At 38.8% G+C, this 19,001-nt stretch overlaps 1 protein-coding gene across 1 annotated transcript; it reads left to right on the forward strand.

The window, feature by feature from the left end:
• Window positions 1-1,554: 1,554 nt before the first annotated feature.
• C16H6orf62 (chromosome 16 C6orf62 homolog) lies at window positions 1,555-17,175 on the forward strand. Its single transcript, XM_017643175.3, has 5 exons — window positions 1,555-3,909; window positions 5,568-5,744; window positions 7,723-7,845; window positions 12,386-12,520; window positions 15,530-17,175. Exons 1-5 carry the CDS (start codon window positions 3,781-3,783, stop codon window positions 15,653-15,655), a joined length of 690 nt encoding a protein of 229 aa, XP_017498664.1. The 5' UTR covers window positions 1,555-3,780; the 3' UTR covers window positions 15,656-17,175.
• Window positions 17,176-19,001: the final 1,826 nt, after the last annotated feature.

Genomic DNA, 19,001 nt, shown 5'->3' on the forward strand with positions numbered 1-19,001 from the left:
GAATATATTAAAAGCCACTGAGTTGTATGCTTTAAGTGATAAACTTTGTGGTATGTGAATTACATTTCTAATAAAGCTATATTTAAAAAGCTCTTCCATGGAGATGATCATGGCTACAAATCAGGGCCAGATCCAGAAGCCATGAACTAGTGCTTCTAGAACTATAAGGGTAACCTTATTAGTTTTCCACACAATTATTATTATGTGATAGTGAAAATCAAAGAGGGACATACTAGCAAAATGCTAGCTTTATCTTTTAAATTTAGCAATAATTTGGAAACCTCAGGGATTTTATCATTTAGTTCTGGAAAACAATTTATATCAAACAGTGGGTCCCCATTATTCTTTTAGCTCACTGGTTAAAATTTATTAGAGGTAATCCATTTTGATTTTACCAAGGGAAGGGCCCTAATTTGGGGACCCAACAGAGGTCTAAAATTTCATTGCAGAGAGTATTCATAAAGGAGTATAGACTTTGCCTTTGGAGAGTATTGAGTTTTGCAGATCACTTAGGTAACTGCGTTTTTACCTGCACATTGGACCTCTCAAAAAACGTGATTCAAGGTTTTTGGGAGACAAGGACTTGGGATTTCGAGGCAAAGTCTCACAGCACCCCCCTTATTGAGTGGACAGAGAACCACAGAGGGACAGGACCTCGGTCTGAGGTAGTGGGGAATCCCAATAGAATTTGTATTCTTAAAGTAGGGGGAAAAAACCCACGGCGCAGTTTCGTCTGTTTTCTTAAGTCATAGCAGCCACGCCGGACCTACGTCTTTGACCTTCAGAGCCTGAGGACCGCCTTCCTTGCCTACGCACGTGGCGACTGGAAGACAAGAGTCACGTGGGACCTACGTAAGATACTCTCGGAGGCACGCTCTTAAAGTTTCATATATTGGAAATGAAATTTCAGCTTGTCGCTGTAAGATACAGTGGAGCTGACTCCCAGAAAGTCTACCAATCAGTGGGTTACAAATAAAATCATTAAGGACGATATCCTGCCCCATCTTCAAACACACACTTCCCTTTTCCTCCCTCACTCGAGCCCCCGGCCAATTCTCGCCTGACTCTCCCCTCACCCACCCAGTCTATCCCGCCCAGCCTGAAATTCAGGCCTACTAGAGCGGGGTAGAGCGACTCCATCCGGGTGCTTTGTCAAGGAGCGCATAAAGGGCGTGGTTTTATGACGGCCGACAGGACGGGGAGAAAAAGCCAACTCAAGAGACCGGGACAACCTGACGGAGGGGGGCGGAGGAAGTTTGGTTTGTCTCTTTTCAGGCCCCATGGAAACTCCATCCTGCAGAGCAGGGTAGTGTCTATTCTCAAACTCTCCTTTAAGGCAGGAGTACTAATTAAGAAGTTTCATTTCAAAGGCTCACTCTTTTAAAAGTGTTTCATAAGTTCTCTTCCTGCTCTCCTTCCCTGTCTTCTTAATAACCATGAAAACTTCTCCGCCTCCAGTTCCTTCTCCCCCTCTGTTCCTGCGCAGATGGTGGAGGCCGGCGAGGTGCGCAGCCGCAGACCGTTCGGGGCGGTGCCGGTGAAGGGCGGGTGACGCAGCGGTCGTCGCTGCCATTTTAAGTTGTTTGTTCTCGCTCGTCTTCCCAAACGCGGCTGTGCCCCGGACCCGAGAGGCCTCCGAGGCCGCCGTCGCTTCCGCAGCCACCGGTTTGGGGGAACGAGGCTGTGCCACCGGGGACGCTCACCATCCGCTTCGGCTTTCCCCGCCCCGGGTCCCCTCGACCTTTTTTCCTGAGAACCGGAACCCGATCGTGGCGGGAAGAAAGATTCAAGAGCAGATGCTTGAACTGAAATAACTTTACTTTGGGGGTTTGCCTCGCCGACCGGCCCCTTAGCGCAGGGCTCCCCTCCCTTTCCTCCCCTCCCCTTCCGCCGCCAGTGCCACTTCTGCCCCCTTCGTTCGCCTCCGTTTTTCTCTTTCTCTCTTTCTCTCGCTCTCGCCGCTGCCTCCGCGTCCTTCCCCTACGCCGCCGCCGCCCGGGGCACTGAGCCAGACTATGGGTCCCAGGTGGGGGCTGAGCGGCGGCAGCAGCGCGGACGGCACGGCCCCAGTGCGCACTGCAGCGGGGATGGAGGGGCGCGGTTGGCTGGTGGTTTTCTCTTGACATGGCCCCTGCCCGTGCTGCGAGCAGCGCCGCCGCCGCCTCTTCCGCCGCCGCCACCGCTCCGCCCGCCGGCTGCGGCTAGAGGGCTGCACCCCGCCCGAGAGTCGGTCAGTGAGTCCCGGCCTCCGCGGGATCAGTCAGGGAGGGGTTTCCCCGGCACCCACCCCTGCCCCAGCCGCCTCACTTCCGCCCCCTGACCCCCTCGGGGAGCGAACTAACGACCCCGCCCTAAACAGTCCAAACTCGGCAAACATGGTCTGTTCGACGTGACAGGTAGCTCATCGGGAACCCGGGAACTTAATTTTTTTTGGGGGGTGGGGTGGGCATACTTTAGGAAGTACTTAATATTAACACTACTATTTTCTCTTTTCCCACTGATCCTTACCCACTCCCGCCTACTCTACCCGGGCGGGAATTGTTTCCACGATGAAATGAGTGAAAACCTGAGTGATCCTGTGTCTCCCGTGGTGCGAGTGAGTCGCTGCCGCTGAAGGCAGAGGGTGGGGGTGGGGCCTGGGGGTGGAAGGCAGGTGGTCCCCGGGCACTGCCTGGGATTTGGGAGAAGAACCCGCCACCTTTGCCTCAGCAATGCTTGCAAGAACATAAGTCGCTCTCCCCACGATCTTGAACGGGGGCAGATTCCTAGGGAAGAAGACTCCCTCGGGGAACGTAGGACTCACTGCAGGGCCAGGGGTGTTGGGATCCAGGGCATTAATCGGGTCTGACCACAGAGCCGGAGTACTACTACATCGTGTTATGTCCCCCTTTCCCTCTGCCATCATGATTCTCCTTGGCAGCAGCATTGGCAGCCGCCTGAGGGTGAAGATGTGGGTGTTGGGGAAGCTGGTGATGACTCCGCTGTTCTTTCTCGTGGCTCCTTTGGGCAGCAGCTGTCCGCCCCCGGTATCCACTGTAGTCGATCGCAGGGAAGCCCTGTACCTCTCCCCTTCCTCCTCTGCCGGCTTCGCACTCTTCTCTTTGCTCGCCACCAGGAGTGATCAATAACAAGCACCGACGATACGTAGCAATAGTGAAATCCGAAATAACTAAGAGCTAATTAGGTACTACAGCCATGGATCTGGCTGGGTAAAATCCGATTGGATATTTCAGTTTCACCTGCCCTGTTTTCGGTGTTTTGCGGGGTGGTTTGGTGGGGTTATTTTTTTCTTTCTTTCTGATTTTGGTATTTGGAAAGCAAGAATCACACTTCCCTCTCCCCATTCCTTTTCATAATCCCTTCCCTAAAGGGGGAAAAATCCGAATGGATTTTAAGGACCGGACTGGTGTCAGTTTTGTTTTATTGCACCCCTAAAATCCTGATAATAGGCTTTTCATTCCCCACTAAAGCCTTTATTTTGGCGGTTAAGCCAAATGTGTTTTCCAAAAAGTTAAAAGTACTTTCTGCGCTTCCCGTCTGACCACAAACGTTATTGTCCAAACATGACTGGGCAGCAACTTTTGTTTCTTGACCCTGTAACATGACAGTCTGCTAATATTGCCAGAGGTGCAGTTTTTGGGTTACAGTCGTCATTTTAGCTATTCAATCATATTAGCAGGAAAAAAAATGACTTGTTTCTGTTGTACTTGAGTCTTAAGAAAAAGTGCCCATAGTTTAGTGACAATTTCCAAAGGCTTTAGTACCACCTGTTATTTCAAAATGGGGGACCCAAACTCCCGGAAGAAACAAGCTCTGAACAGACTACGTGCTCAGCTTAGAAAGAAAAAAGAATCTCTAGCTGACCAGTTTGACTTCAAGATGTATATTGCCTTTGTATTCAAGGAGAAGGTAATTTAAAGTTTTTAATGTGAATTAGCAGAAGTGAATTTTGTAAGTGTATATATTAAGTTGTTACCTTTAACTGAGTATTAGTTTAAAGAGTGGTTGAGAAAAGTCTACCTTGCATGCTCTTAACTTTTACCCTTATGAGTAATTCTCAGAGTGAAATTAATAGTTGCAGTTATAACTGAATGAAAGACTTGAGTACTCATTGGTTTAGAAATTCCAAAGCTTAGTAGGGTCTACGTTTAGCTAACACAGGGTGGGTAACATGAAAATTTATGTTTTACAATTTTCACTTATGTGTGGAGTTACACAGGAATTTCATAACTGAATTTTAAAGATTTTCTGAAATATAGTGTGTTCGAAAGAGGTGAATTAGAATCAAAATGTTTATATGCCAAAAGCAGCCTGTTTCATAGTGCATTTAATGGAATACAATATATTTCAGTTTTAGGAGCAAATAAGTACTGTAATGGTTAATTTGTGTTTAGAAGTGCAATTTATTAAAATTTAAAATGACCAAAAGAGGAAGTTTGAAGTTTTTGTCTTAATCAGAATTAATTCCGTAGTTAAATAGCACCATATGAGTTATGAGTAGTCAAGAATGTCGTAAAAGCAGTATTTTTTTACAACTTAAAATAGTTAACAGTTTCTTAGATGATCTCTATATGACATGAAATTGGGTTATGAATAATAAGGAAATACTTCTAATTTTTGCATTTTGTGAGCAAATTTCAGGTCAGCAGTATAATCTTTGAGAGAAATCTGTTTAATATTTGGATGTTACATAAGTTTTTACCACACTGAAAGGTTACTAGTATTTAAGAATGCTGTTAGTTGCTAGACTATAGAATTGTAAAGTGGTTTCAAAAATGGTTTATTCTGAAGTTACTGTCCCAAGTTTTGGGTAGTACCAAAGATTTCTCCTTTTTGTCTTTTTGTTAATAGGTTAGCTGCAGAATTGATAAGGTCAATTTTTAGGTGAAGTTACAGGTTCATTAGAAATCCAAGATACATGATGAAACTAGATCTTTGTATCTGTAAGATACCCCAAATTGTACCATCTACTTCTTTAAGGCTAATAAAAACCTATTATTCTATGAATGGGCAGTGTCCAGGTAATTGTCCTGGTTTGTGAATTTTATAACCTAAATTGATGATGAGCACTTAACTAAATTTGAAACTCATTTCGGTAGCCTTTTTTTTCTCCTTTCAGATATTCACATTTGTAAATACATAAGAACCAGGAGTAATGAAAATAACCCTTTTAGAAGTTAAAACCATTAATTTGTCTGAATAGCTTTGTTTTTAAACTGCTGAGAATCAGTTAAATGAAATCATACCAAGAGTAAATCACTGTTGTTGTTTTTTTAACCTTGGCAGTGTCTGATGTTTGAGTCTCACAGTACTGAAGAAATATCATTGTCTAAAATAAGTACTTGCAGTAGGTACCATAATGCCATAAAACCATAGTTAAACATTCTGATAATAGTCTGGAGGGTTTGAGGGAAGAACCGAAGGATCCACTTAGTTGAGAAACCTGTGTTTTTGGTACAAAAATTACTTAAAAATTTTGCTGAATTAGTATAAAAGTGTGGCATTGTAATATGAACTGGGTATTGAAAGCATTCTACTATTGGGTTGATCAGTTTTTTTTCTTTCAGAGGAAAAAATCAGCACTTTTTGAAGTGTCTGAGGTTATACCAGTCATGACAAATAATTACGAAGAAAATATCCTGAAGGGTGTGCGAGATTCCAGCTATTCCTTGGAAAGTTCCCTAGAGCTTTTGCAGAAGGATGCGGTACAGCTCCACGCTCCTCGATACCAGTCCATGAGAAGGGTAAGTCCCGTTCTTTTTTTTTAAGTCTTGACGTACAGTAAGTTTTTGTGGGTTAAGCCTGCATTTTTGCATCTCTGAGAATGAGTAGGTGCTCTGGCTGCTCTGAAAAGCCGTCCTTGCATCGTTCCTGTGTCCAGCCCCCCGCTTCCGCAGCTGCCTCTGCTGCCCGCCTCCACCGCCGCCGCGGACCCCAGCAGCCTTACCGCCCGCCGGTCATTGAACTCTTGCTCTCTTTTGAATCTGCTGCGTCGGACCGCCAGCGCGCCCATCATGTTAGACGCGGTGGTGGACACCAGCCCCGAGATCACCACCAAGGACTTAGAAGAAGGAGGTTGTGGAGAAGACAGAATGGAAGAGATGCACCTGCTAATGGGAAGGCCGAGAATGAGGAAAATGGGGAGCAGGAGGCTGACAGTGAGGTAGATGAAGAAGAAGGTGGTGGTGAGGAAGAGAATGGAGATGAAGATGAAGATGAGGCTGAGGCAGCAACAGGCAAGGCATATGCACCACCGAACACGAGGAGGGCGAGGGTGTTGGCACCAAGAAGCAGAAGACTGATGAGGGTGACTAGACAGCAAAAAAGGAAAAGTTCAACTTTAAGGAAAAAAAAAAAGGCCCCCTTGAGCTATTCACCCTCCACTTCTCAGAATCTAAACGTGGTCACCTTCCAGTAGAGAGTCCAGCCCGCCCACCCACCGTGGGCAGCGCCACCCGCAAGTGACACGCTCTCCACCACTCACCCGAAACCACAACGTGAATTTGCAACGGGGGAGGAAAAAACCAAAACTTCCAAGGCCCTGCTTTTTTTCTTTAAAAGTACTTTAAAAAGGAATATTTGTATTTTTTATTTACATTTTTTATTTTTGTACATATTGTTAGGGGTCAGCCATTTTTAATGATCTCGGATGACCAAACCAGCGTCCGGAGCATTCTCTGTCTTATTTCTGACTTTACTTGTGGTGTGACCATGTTCATTATAATCTCAGAGGAGAAAAAAAAACCTTGTAAAAAAGGCAAAAACAACAAAAAATCTTATTCCAAGCATTCCAGTAACATTTTTTGTGTATGTACTATAAGTAGTTGGCTTGTATGAGATGGTTAAAAAGGCCAAAGATAAAACGTTTTCTTTTTTTCCTTTTTTGTCTGTAAAGTTGCTATTTATTTTTTTTGGCTTGTCTGATGTATGTGTGAAACAATGTCCAACAATAAACTAGAATTTTATTTTGCTGCATTGTTCTAACAACAACAAAAAGAATGAGTAGGTACTCTTTAAAAGTTGACTCTTTAAAAATTTTGGATTTCCCTATTTGTGGGGAGAGCTAACATCATGCCCCTTACAAATAAGAAACTTAAAGCAGAATAAATTATTGTTGCCAGCCTTTAAAGTTCTGCAATTCATTGGAAGTTAAAATGGGACATACTTGAATCAAGAGATCCCTACAATTAGTTGGGGGGTGGGGGAAGAGGCTGAAGATAACCATGTACTGGTTTACAAGAGGCTTACTGGCCTTTGAAAATTGCTATATGGACTATGATAAGAGGAATAAGAATGGAGAATAATAGTTTTCAACTAACATATAGCAAAGATAGCATTTTATCTGTAATAAGAAGGTAGTGATTCCTGTTACAAGCTCCAAGACACCTTTGCTTAAAAAGTTTCCGGTATTGAAGAGAGGAAATAAAGGTGCAAGGGTCAGAGTTTTAGTTGGAGTTTGCACCATGCACTGATGAAGTTAGGTCTTGCTATGAGGAACGCTGGACTGAGTGACTGTGAATTCCAGAAGATAAAAATGAGAATTAGGTCATGAGCTATTTAAATTGTATACAGTCCTGTACCTTCTTAAAATACAGAATGTTATATTGTGGACCTTTTCCCCTTAGGAAATGTTTCCATAGCCAAACCCTATAATTTGTGACATTGCTTGCTACAGCTTTGCTTTTTTGAAAGTAATGATTTTGTGTGTGTGTCATTTTATAGGATGTAATTGGCTGTACTCAGGAGATGGATTTCATTCTTTGGCCTCGGAATGATATCGAAAAAATTGTCTGTCTCCTGTTTTCTAGGTGGAAGGACTCTGATGAGCCTTTTAGGCCTGTTCAGGTATTTATTATAAGTATGGTGAGCACCCAGATAAGTGAAAACTCCTGAAATAGAGCCTAACTTAAGAAATTCTTGAGAATATACTTTCTTTAAAAGTGTTATTTCATTAATCCCTCCTGTTCTTTTGAATATTGTAATACAAAGGAGAATGCATTTGCATTATAGACTTGAGAATGAAGTGGTTCAACCACTCAATGTGTCTTTGAAATTATGGCCAGAGAAAATACTTTAAGGTAGACTTTTGTTGTTACAGAGGGGTCCATGGATAAACTTCAGATCTCTTCCCCTGTGGTATTAAAGGAGTCTGATATAAGAAATGAGTTCAGAAGCCATTTTCTAGAAATGGATTTGTATATAAAATGATACAGAACAGAAGTAAATTTAGTAGTGGTTCTTAATTAACCTTCCTTGGCATCTTGGAAACTTTTGACTTGTCATTTGATGTACTAGGCAATTTCTAGTGTAAGGGCATTTACCCATGTGTTGATTCTATTTTTATTTATAGTAGATTTATAGGCATAGAAGAAAGTATAATGAAATCCACCAAAATATTGATTATGGTTAGTGGTAGGTCAGGTATAGCTAACTTTTCTTTTATAAATACATGTATATACATATATATCAAATGAGCATACTTTATTTGCAATCAGAAAAACAAGATGATGACCTTCAAGGACTCATTTTAAGCATACTAAACTAAACATTAGAAGTTTATTTTAAGCTGAGTGCTTAGAAATATAAAACCCATTTAAAAAAGTTTTGCATATGTCCGTTACTATGAAGTATCTTTATGGTGGTTGTGTGTGATAGACAAATTGGTATACTCCCCCTGTTGCCATGGTAAGGTTGCTACACATCAGCTCAAATGAAGTACTCCATTTACTAAGATGGATTTGACAGTCATAAGTTCTAAGGATAACACATAAGGCTAAATATAAGTAAAAGTATCATATATTCATGTTCTCTTTTAATGGATAATACCTGACTAACACGACTGTGCTGGAGAATAAAGCTGAATATAAAAGGCAGGAAGACAGGAATGGAAGGCACGTTTATAGTATCAGCAGGTCTTATACCTCAACTATAACTGCTCTCTGGAAGCACTGTTAGTCTTTTTTTGTTTTTTTCTTTTTAATTCAGAATTTCCCCTTGGAAAAATTTAGGTCCACCTAATCACAGTATGTATGTTTTTAAATTTCTAGTACCCTGTCTTAACTTTAAACCTTTCTTAGATTAGTTGTTAAAATATGCTTGTCTCAATTACTACTATTTGAATCTTGGCTGTATATGGTCTCCTAAGTCCTTGATATATATTTAACCTCAGTCTTTACAAGAACTAGGAAGATAGGAACCTCTTTTTGCAAAGAAAGAAACTGAGGCAGTTTAGAGATTAGGTAAACAACCAGGCCAAGGTCATGTAGTTAACTGGCATTCAAGACATAAGTCTGGATTGTAAAGCTTTACGTTCTTGAATCACTACCCTGTACTGTGGGGAGTTCCTTGTATTATAGAACCTTAAATTATGGATTGAATATAAATAATAGGATATATATAGGTAATACTTTAGAATTTTAAAATTCAACTGTGTTAAATAAGTAAACTGTAAAAATGAGTTTACTTCCCTGAATTAAAAGTATAAATATCCTAGAAACATTATAAATTCCAGTTAGAAGGTAATAAAAATGACCTTCCTTCTGAATTCTGTCTGGATAGCCCACCTTAATGATCCTCTGGTGTGAAGGAATATAGTCAGTAATAGTATAATATCTTTGTATGGTGACAGATAGGAACTACACTTACTGGTGAGCATTTTGTAATGTATGTAAATATGTAAATGTCAAACCACTGTGTTGTACACCCAAAATTAATATAATACTGCAACTGTACTTCAATTAAAAAGAAAAAAAGTGAATATCCTGAATGAGAAGCCTAAATACAAGTAACTTAATTCTTTCTCCAGGTGAACAAGATAAAGAAAGGTAAACTTTAATTTGAAAACTTTTTTTGACTCTTGAAACAGTTGAAAATTTACTTAAGTAGTGAGATTTAATAGGCACCAAGGTAAAGATTATTTTTAAAACTTGAGTTACTGCTATATTCAGAGTACTACAAAGTAAGTTAGCTCTTCATCATACTATTGAAGTATTTCATTACTTTTCTTGGAATTGTTTAGAGTTTTCTTTTGGTGTGGACCATTCCTTCCCAAATCTGGATATTTAGTAGGATAGAATCAAATGCCATAGAAATATATGAAAGAACTTTTTTTAGTCTTATTAAAAATCTCTTTTCAGTATGATACTCTCCTGGCCTCTTCCATCCACCCCAGTATTTGCTTTGTTGGAATAGATGAAGCTTTCTTATTTGAACAGTATTTTGTTTTTGACACATTTGTATTTGTGTTGGTCCTATTTCCTAGAATGGCAGTTTACAAATTACTTAACACTATTACTTTCGCCATGGAAAATACAGTCAGTCTTTCAAGGTCCAACCTAAAATCACCTGTTAATACTGCCTGCAGTGCCCATTATGTTAATTATTTTTCCTTTGCTCCCATAGCACTTTATAAAGGAACCCTTTTTAGGTTTTTACACATAACCACATCTCATTCTATGAAAGATTTAAAGTAAGTTAAGTCTTATATTGCATGTTCATGTCCTCTTCAGCAGTGAGTGAGCCCCTGAGGCTGAGATGATCTTACCATATTTGCAGTATCTAGTAACATTTGTTCCATATACTAAAAATTCAGTAAGTATTTGAATTGTGCAGGAGTACAATTCAATATATTTTACATACAGTAGTATGTAGGGACACCATATCATATTTTATGTTACAGCTTCTAAGAAAACCTACCAGGTGGTAAAATCCTAAATAGCAGGAACTGATGGTTTGTTTGTCCGTGTTAGTATTTCCTACTCAATCTTTTGACAGAATAAAAATTAAACTAAATGCTCGAGACAAGTGCTGGGCATAGAAGCCACAGGGCATAAATCCGCAAAGAAGTAAAAAGCTAACCCTTTCAAACAATATGGCTTCTCTCTCACTTACCAACTTTACATCTCCCTGTATGGCCCCGGAAGATGACTGGTTAGCCAGAGACGGGTCAGATTCCTCAAGGGAGGAACAACCTAAGACAGGCACAGTCGTAGGGGGGCCAACAGGTGAGAATTTGGGGATCAACAGAGGTGAGGCTCAGAACCTCACCCCCCCTGCTTTGAGAGAAATCTTCTGCATCCGTGGATGTTTTGCTGCCCTTGTCTAGCCTGGATTAATACTTAGTCCATAGGCACACACCTGATCATCTGATCATCTACATTTGCCCTCTTACAGCACTAAACTATGTTTTCTACCTTTATCTTGCATCTACCTACCACTTCAGCATTTTATTAAAAATAAAAATAATAATAATAATAGAGGGAGAAATGTGGGATCAACATATAAATCAAGTACAAAAATCAAACGAATATTCATATTTGACCTGATTGTTTATAGGTCATAATGCGTGATCAAAACCGAAAGTTTCTGTGATGAATGCCCTTGTACTGTTCACCATGTAAGAATTTATTGACTATGTAAGAATTCGTTCACCATGTAAGAACTTGTTCGTTATGCTTCAGAAGATTGGAGACTGACGAGAATTAGACTTGAGATGGATTAATGATTGTACATTGAGCATTGACCCCCCTATACTGAATTTTATTGTTGTTAACCATTTGATCAAGAAATATGAGAGATGCCCTCTCAAAAAAAAAAAAATTAAACTAAATGGACTAACAGTCATATTTACAATTTGGTGTTATCTAAATACCAAATTATTTTAAATTGTTTAAGGTTCCTAGGTTTCTTGATTTTGCTGTTAGTTTTGTCTTTTCACCCAGCATTTGGGCTCTCCACATTTATTTTGTGGGAGCATGGAGTTGATCTTTCTCGTGTTAAAATGTTAAAAGGATGTTCTGACTTGGTAACAGTCCTAACTCGAAAAAATGTTTAATATGACAAAATGCACATAAAAATATTTCATAAAAACTTGAGGGGTTCACATATCTTCAGAAGTGCATCTGTGTAAGGACTGGAACTATAATATTTCAAGGATGGGCTTTACATTTCATTTAATCCTTCTGCCCTGATGCATAGGGTACTAAGGTGGGGGTGGGTGTCATGAACTGAGTAGGTTTGAAAATTTAATTTTATGAAATTTGGTTTAAAATTGTTGAGTGTTAGGAATTTTTCATCACTTTGATGCAGTTTTTCTTGAAGGTCAAATTATAAAATGGAGTGCTATTTGATAGAACTCTCTGTGATGAAGGAAATGTCTGTATCTCAAGAGACTGTTCAAAATAGTGGCCACTAGCCACCTATGACTATTGAGCATTTGAAATGTAGCTGTTACTGAAGAACTGAATTTTAAGTTTTATTTGTTTGAAAGTTGCCACTATTGGCTACCATATTGGACAGCACAACTGTATGCATATGGATGCACTAGATGTTTCTGATAGTGTAGCATGTTTGTAGTTACATACAAATATTTTTATTTCTTAATTAGGCCAAATTTGAGTTTCATCATGGTGACTATGAAAAACAGTTTCTGCATGTACTGAGCCGCAAGGACAAGACTGGAATTGTTGTCAACAACCCTAACCAGTCAGTGTTTCTCTTTATTGACAGACAGCACTTGCAGGTAAGCTCTTTTTTTTGGAAACCACTTACAGGCTCATTTAAAAAGCTTATTAGGTGACAAACTTTTTGATACAAGTCACTTAATTTTGTTTTGCCCCTTCAACATTGAATTATTTTTGAAGTTATTCAAAAAACAAGTTACTTTAAACATTCCAGAACAGGGGTTCCCAAAAAATTCCCATGACCCCAGTGTACAGTGGAATTCTGAGACACTGCCCTGGAGCTTTTCTACCTAAAATAAGATATTATCAACAGGTCAACATCACCTGAGAACTTTGATATGTAGAATCTCAAGCCCTACTTAATCAGAATCTGCGTTTTGAACAAAGTCCTCGGGTAATTGGTAACACATATTTTGAGAAACATTGGTGTAGACCTTCTAAGTAAAATTATAAAGGGATTAGGCACATCTGTATTTAAAAGGTGCACATGTGTTTTAAATAGGCACCACCAATTTGAGTTAGCAATCCAGGTATTCCAAATCTTTATTCTATAGAATATTGTTTATTCTCATCAACCTTACCTGCATCATCACTTAAAATTTACAATAGATACTATATTATTAACCTTTAAAAAATAGCATTTTAATTTATTTACCATTTATTTAACAAATGAGTGACTATTAAGTGCCAGGCTCTGTAAAATAATGAACAAGATTGACAAAAAGTCTTGTCATCATGGACTCACATTCTGCTGTGGGAGACCCAGTAATACATGAATAAAAATACAGTCAGATAGTGTTCAGTGCTAAGAGAAAAAGAGGAGCTGCACTGTTGGGTGTGAATTCTTAGATGGTGTCATCAGAGAAGGCCTCATTGAAGGTGTAATTTTAAGTAAAGACTTGAAGTTTGTGACACTAATTGAACTAACATAGAACATGTTTAAGTGAGTCTGTGCAAGGTACTAAAAAGTACAAAGTCAAATCATACTGCTACCTTCAAGGAGCTGATAGAGACTACATGGTGTAGGATAAATTCCAGCCGAAATAAGCAGGCGGAGAGGCAAGAAAGGGCCAGGCAGTTCATTTGAATGCGATCCCGGGCGAGGTTCACCAGCCTGTACAGACACAGTCTAGGGAAGTCGCGCTCAGCAGGGCAGGCAGCGAGTGTCTAGAGAAGGTAGGGGGAGGCAGGGGGCTCAGATTTACAGCGTGAGGATCGGCCAGCCCAAGGCACATTTTTCAGGTTGGGCGGGGGCAGCAGCATGTCATCAGTGTGACATGCTCGCCCCTCCCCCTAGTCCCTTCAGCCTTACACATGGGAAGATACTACATTTAATTTTATTTTTAATTGAACTGTTGTTGACATAACATGTACTTTTTCTCTTGTAGAAGGTTAAGTAATTATGGCCTAGGTCAATAAAAGAATTGTGGGAATTAGAGAAGAAAGTTGATTTCACTGGAGGCATTTGATAAAAATAGCAAAAAAAACATGTAACTTAGGTGGGTTTTTTGGGAGTTTTCTTTGGTTTTCAGTTTTTTTACCTTAGCTCTCTTATGGTGGGTATTTTTTAGTTGCCTTATTTTTCTTTTTTATAATTGCTTGTAATGTATTTCCATGTGCCTTACTTGTTGAGAAAATACAATATAGTAGGATTCACAAGGACTTTGTCATAGATATAATGATTTAATTTAATGTGAATATATATAAGATCATTAATACTATGAATAAACTTACTTGAAGGAGTTACTTTGTTAATTGTCACCTGTTACATACATTGATACTTGCTATGCTTTATGAAGCAAACATCTTGAATCCTTCTAATATAAAAAAATAAGATTATGAGCCAAATTTTGGGTTTTAGGTAGGGTGACCAGCAATCTAAGTTTGTCTGAAATATCCTGGTTTTAGCACTGTAAGTCCTAGGTGCTAGAGATGCTTCAGTCCTGGGTAAACTGGGGTGGTTGGCCTTAAAACTGAATTTGATCTTCAGTACTCTTAGGATCTTCTTCCACTCAGGTTCTGTTCTTGATCTTCACAAGGTGGAGCTGTCCTGTCATATTCGCATTAATTATGTAGAGGAATCACCCTCCAGTAACTCATGAGGGAATTCATGATAGTGGTCAACACATACATGGTATATTATAGCTGAGGTTAGATCTTACTATGATTCTATAGCTAAGGAAGTCAAGAAATTAAGTAACTTGATAAAATCATCTAGCAGAGGTCTTGTGCCCTTTATCGTATCTGTCATAGCGGCTAGATCAAATAATTCTGGATGGGGAAGTTGTATAGAGGCACATGCCCAAAGTCTGGATTTTAGTATGCATGCACCTGCTATAAGATCTTGGACAAAGAACTTTTGTGGGCATGTTCTTTTTGTTAAATTGACTAAATTATATTTGTAAGTTTGTTAAGGTTGATTTACATATGTCTTGGCCTTTTTTAGAGGTGCTATAGTGAAGAGAACTCGAAAGGCAGGTCTGGGTTCAAATTCCATCTTCAATTTACCATCAGTGGTTATTTGTGATAGTGCCCAGCACAAGTCTGCTATAAGTTAGATGTCAAAATAGTAACTACCTTTTAAAAATAACACTTAGTTTGATTTGTCTGAGAATACTTGGCTTTCTTCTAGTCCTTCATGCCTGGATATGCTTTCGTCTTTTTTACCTGTTAATGTCCTTCGCCTTTACTCTCACCACATCTGTTGCCTTTCTATATACAAACATGACTTGAGACCTCTAAAACCTCTACTCAAATCTGTCTCTATGAAATCCCTTCAACCCTGATTTCGTTTGCAAGTAGGTTTTGTTTGCCTTTCCTTTTATTTTTCATTCTGCATAAGTTCTGTAAACATTTATTCATAATCGTATACTCTTTCTGTATTTTGTATGGCAAAGGTCTGTCTTCCTAACTAAACTAAGTTCCCCATGGTTCGAGGCCATGATTCATTTCCTTACTCTATATATTTTGTTACTTTGTCCATAAGTGCTTAATAAATTGACTTCATGTGATGATCAGTTATGCTAATGTCTTATTTAATAAGAATATTACAAATTTTCCCCTTTCAGACTCCAAAAAACAAAGCTACAATCTTCAAGTTATGCAGCATTTGCCTCTACCTGCCACAGGAACAGCTTACCCACTGGGCAGTTGGCACCATAGAGGATCACCTCCATCCATATATGCCAGAATAGAGTACCAGCAAAATGGAGAAGATCAGAGAGTGCAGCAGTTTTTTTTCTTATTTTCTTACCACTTATTCTTTCAGAGTTTAAAGAAAATGGACTCATGCACAGAACACTATGCATATTGAAACTTGCTCATCCTGGATTTTTTTTTAAAATTCATTTGTATCTCAGAACTTTAAAAAAATTAGATGTCTTCTGCACAGACTGTGTGAAAGAAGATGCTTTGCATATTTGCTGCACTGCATCAGCATCTTACTAAAAATGTGAAATGAATGGACTATTGTACACTGAAATGCTTAAATGTATCTGAAAGCACAAAGTGATACCTATTTTTGATTGTCTTTGCATTTATGCTGGTTCTGCCTCTTTGACCTTTGTCATCAGTATTTAGAGGATGAGAGGTGAATGTAACAGATATAAGTAACATTCTCAAAAGCTTTATAGCTCTGGTATGAGCACTGTTCCAGAGCACCGTCAGATGCATTTCAATGATCAGAAGTGGTTGGTTAAAAATATATATATATATACACAACCATGGGAAAGAAATCTTTAATGAAAAAAGCATCTCATTGTAGGCATTCTTGCCTCATGTTTTACTGGGCCATGTTTGTTTCCTGGTACTCATGTGTATTTTATTTCCAGATCTCTTTCCCAAGTTATAAGAGTATTCTGCTCTGTGTGGATGCAGGATACAGTTACACACATTAAAGCAGATCTGGAGTCTGAAGTAGCTAAAGCAGCTATAAAACTGAGAAATACACTCATAGCTGCAAAAACCATGATAAGCTGAGAACTTTCTGGTTTTTGGTTTTTTTCTTTTTTGGTTTTAAAGAGGAGATTTTTTATTACAAAGAAAAAAATTCCAGTGAATTGTGCAGAAATACTGGCTTTCTATACCATCTTAAAGAAACACTTAACGTTTTTTTTTTTTGGAGTAGAAAAAGTTACTAAAGATGGCATCTTAAATTGTGAAAAACAGAGCATCAAAGCTCTAACAGCAGAACTCATTTTGTGCAATGAACATAAGGAAAGACTACTGTATAGTTTTTTTTGTTTTTTAAATGAAGAAAAGCTTTGCTTAAGGGTTGCATACTTTTATTGGAGTTAATCTAATGATCCTACTCCTTTGGAGTAAAACTTAGTGCTTACTGGTTTCCAATTGTATTTAGCTTCTGGTTGGAATTTAACAAAATGAAAACCTAAATAAAATAGGTGAAAGTTCCCTGACTGTTCAGGTGAATACAGAAAGCTTGAAGTGGTAGCTTTTTTTCCAAGTCACTGGGTATGTTACTGATGACCTTGGGGGTTATTTTACAGTTCATGGCTAAATAGTAAATTGAGAAGAAAAAAAAAATCCAGCAATTAATTTGTAAGTAATAGGAACTAAGGACATTTTGTCAGCTTTTAAGAATCATCAGCCTGGTCTTACGCCTTGCTTCGTGGAAAAGAAAAAATATATTCTTAATTTCAAAATGCTTTCACATGTTTTCTGATCCAATTGAAAATTAAAATCTATTTGAAATAGGCTTTGAATGTTTATCATGACCAGATACTGTTCTAAGCTCGTCTTTACTTACCTAAGCACCGAGTGGACATAGATGCCCAAGCTCATACCCTAAAATCAGGTTGTCTTAGATCTAGAGTCCAAGCTCTTAATCGTTTTTACTATACTGAATTACATTATATTCAATAGGTAGGGCATCTCAGCAGCCACTGGTTTAAAGTTTTTATTTTAATATCAGTTCAGAAAAGCTGTAACAGTAATACAGAAAGCCTTTCTATAATCTCTACCCACATTTACTCTTTCAACATTTTGCCAGGTTTGTCCATTAACTTCATACATTTATATTCTGAGCCATTTGAGTTTGTGGCATACATCATAGACCTGGATTTCTTATCCCTTAGCACTGGCATATGTCCCAAATACAAATATATTCTTGCATAGCCACAATAAAGTTACTGAACTCAGGAAATGTAGCATTGATATACTTCTGACAACCATCTAAATATAGTCCAGTTTTGTTAATTTTCTTAATATCCTTGATACCCTCTATAGTCAGTACAGGATCATTTGCATTTAGTTGTGAAGTCTTATCTGGGACAGTTTCTCAGTCTTTAATGACCTTGACATTTTTTAAGAGTAAAGTCTGGTATTCTAAATTTCTCCTTTTGCATTTGAGTGATCTACATAGCTGGGTTTGGATTACAGTCTTGTCAGTACTCAATTTAAGTGACTTTAGGCCCTTGTAATCTCCAGAAGCACACCGGCAGTTTCCTCTTTGTTGATGTTAACTTTGGTCAAGGTGGTAGTTTTCTGCATTGTATAGTTAGGATTTTTCTCTCTGCAACCTAAAAAGCAACCTGGGAGAGAAAACATGCCAATATCCTGCTCTTTATCAGGAGCACCTTTGATGATTTATTTTTGCTGTAACCAGTCTTCACTATGGTGGTTGCAAAATGGTAACTTTCCCTGTCTACCAGCATTTTTCAGCATTCTGTTGTAAGGAAAAGTTTTGTCTGCCATTTAATCTACCTAAATAGTATGGACTCACCTTTTTTTTTCTTCATTGCTGCATAGTTTGCATTCCCCTATCATTTTCTTGAACACTTAATTTTGAAGCACAAGACATGTTCAACTTGTAACTTCCCTATCCCAGTCCCCTGCCCTGTTTCTCCAAGGAACCAGGTTCCCTTCAGTGGGAAAGCACTGCTGCTATTAAGTCAGCAGTCCCTTCAGCAGACTGATCAACATGTATTCTAATATATGCAAAGGGTAACCTCTGTTGACTGTTTCCAAGTTCATTTAAAGTTGCTTCCTTTTTTCTGATTTTTAGTCATGAAATAGATTCCCTGATGCAGAATTCGGTTATTAAAAATGCTATAGTCAACAGAAGTTTGAGATATTTGTGAGCTTGGTCTTTCCAATAGTGCAGACTGGAAGATTCAAGATCTGCATGGTTTTATTCTGGTACTAGCACAGGGGCTGATAGTACGTGTTTCTTTGCCCCTTATTGTAATATATATCAGTCATGTGATTAATCCACTTACCAAAGAAAAAGCAGCATATCCATTGGACTGTTTCTCATATCCCTGTTTAGCCTCAAACTTCTTTAGAGGACCATTTTAGGCCATTATAGCTCAGTCTATTTCATTTTCCAATATGGGTTATGGTTCATCTATTTTGAAGTTCCATAATCTTAAAACAGGGTTAAAAAAGAAGAAATGTAGCTGAGAAGGACCTAACATTTATTAAGGATTAACAATATTTCTCCTTTATAGTATAATACTGGACTTTAGTTTTAAGGTAGTCTTAAAATGGCACTACTGGCTTCTTTGCCTTAAGTTTTCAAAA

This window comes from Manis javanica, chromosome 16, assembly GCF_040802235.1.
Source record: "Manis javanica isolate MJ-LG chromosome 16, MJ_LKY, whole genome shotgun sequence".
NCBI lineage: Eukaryota > Metazoa > Chordata > Mammalia > Pholidota > Manidae > Manis > Manis javanica.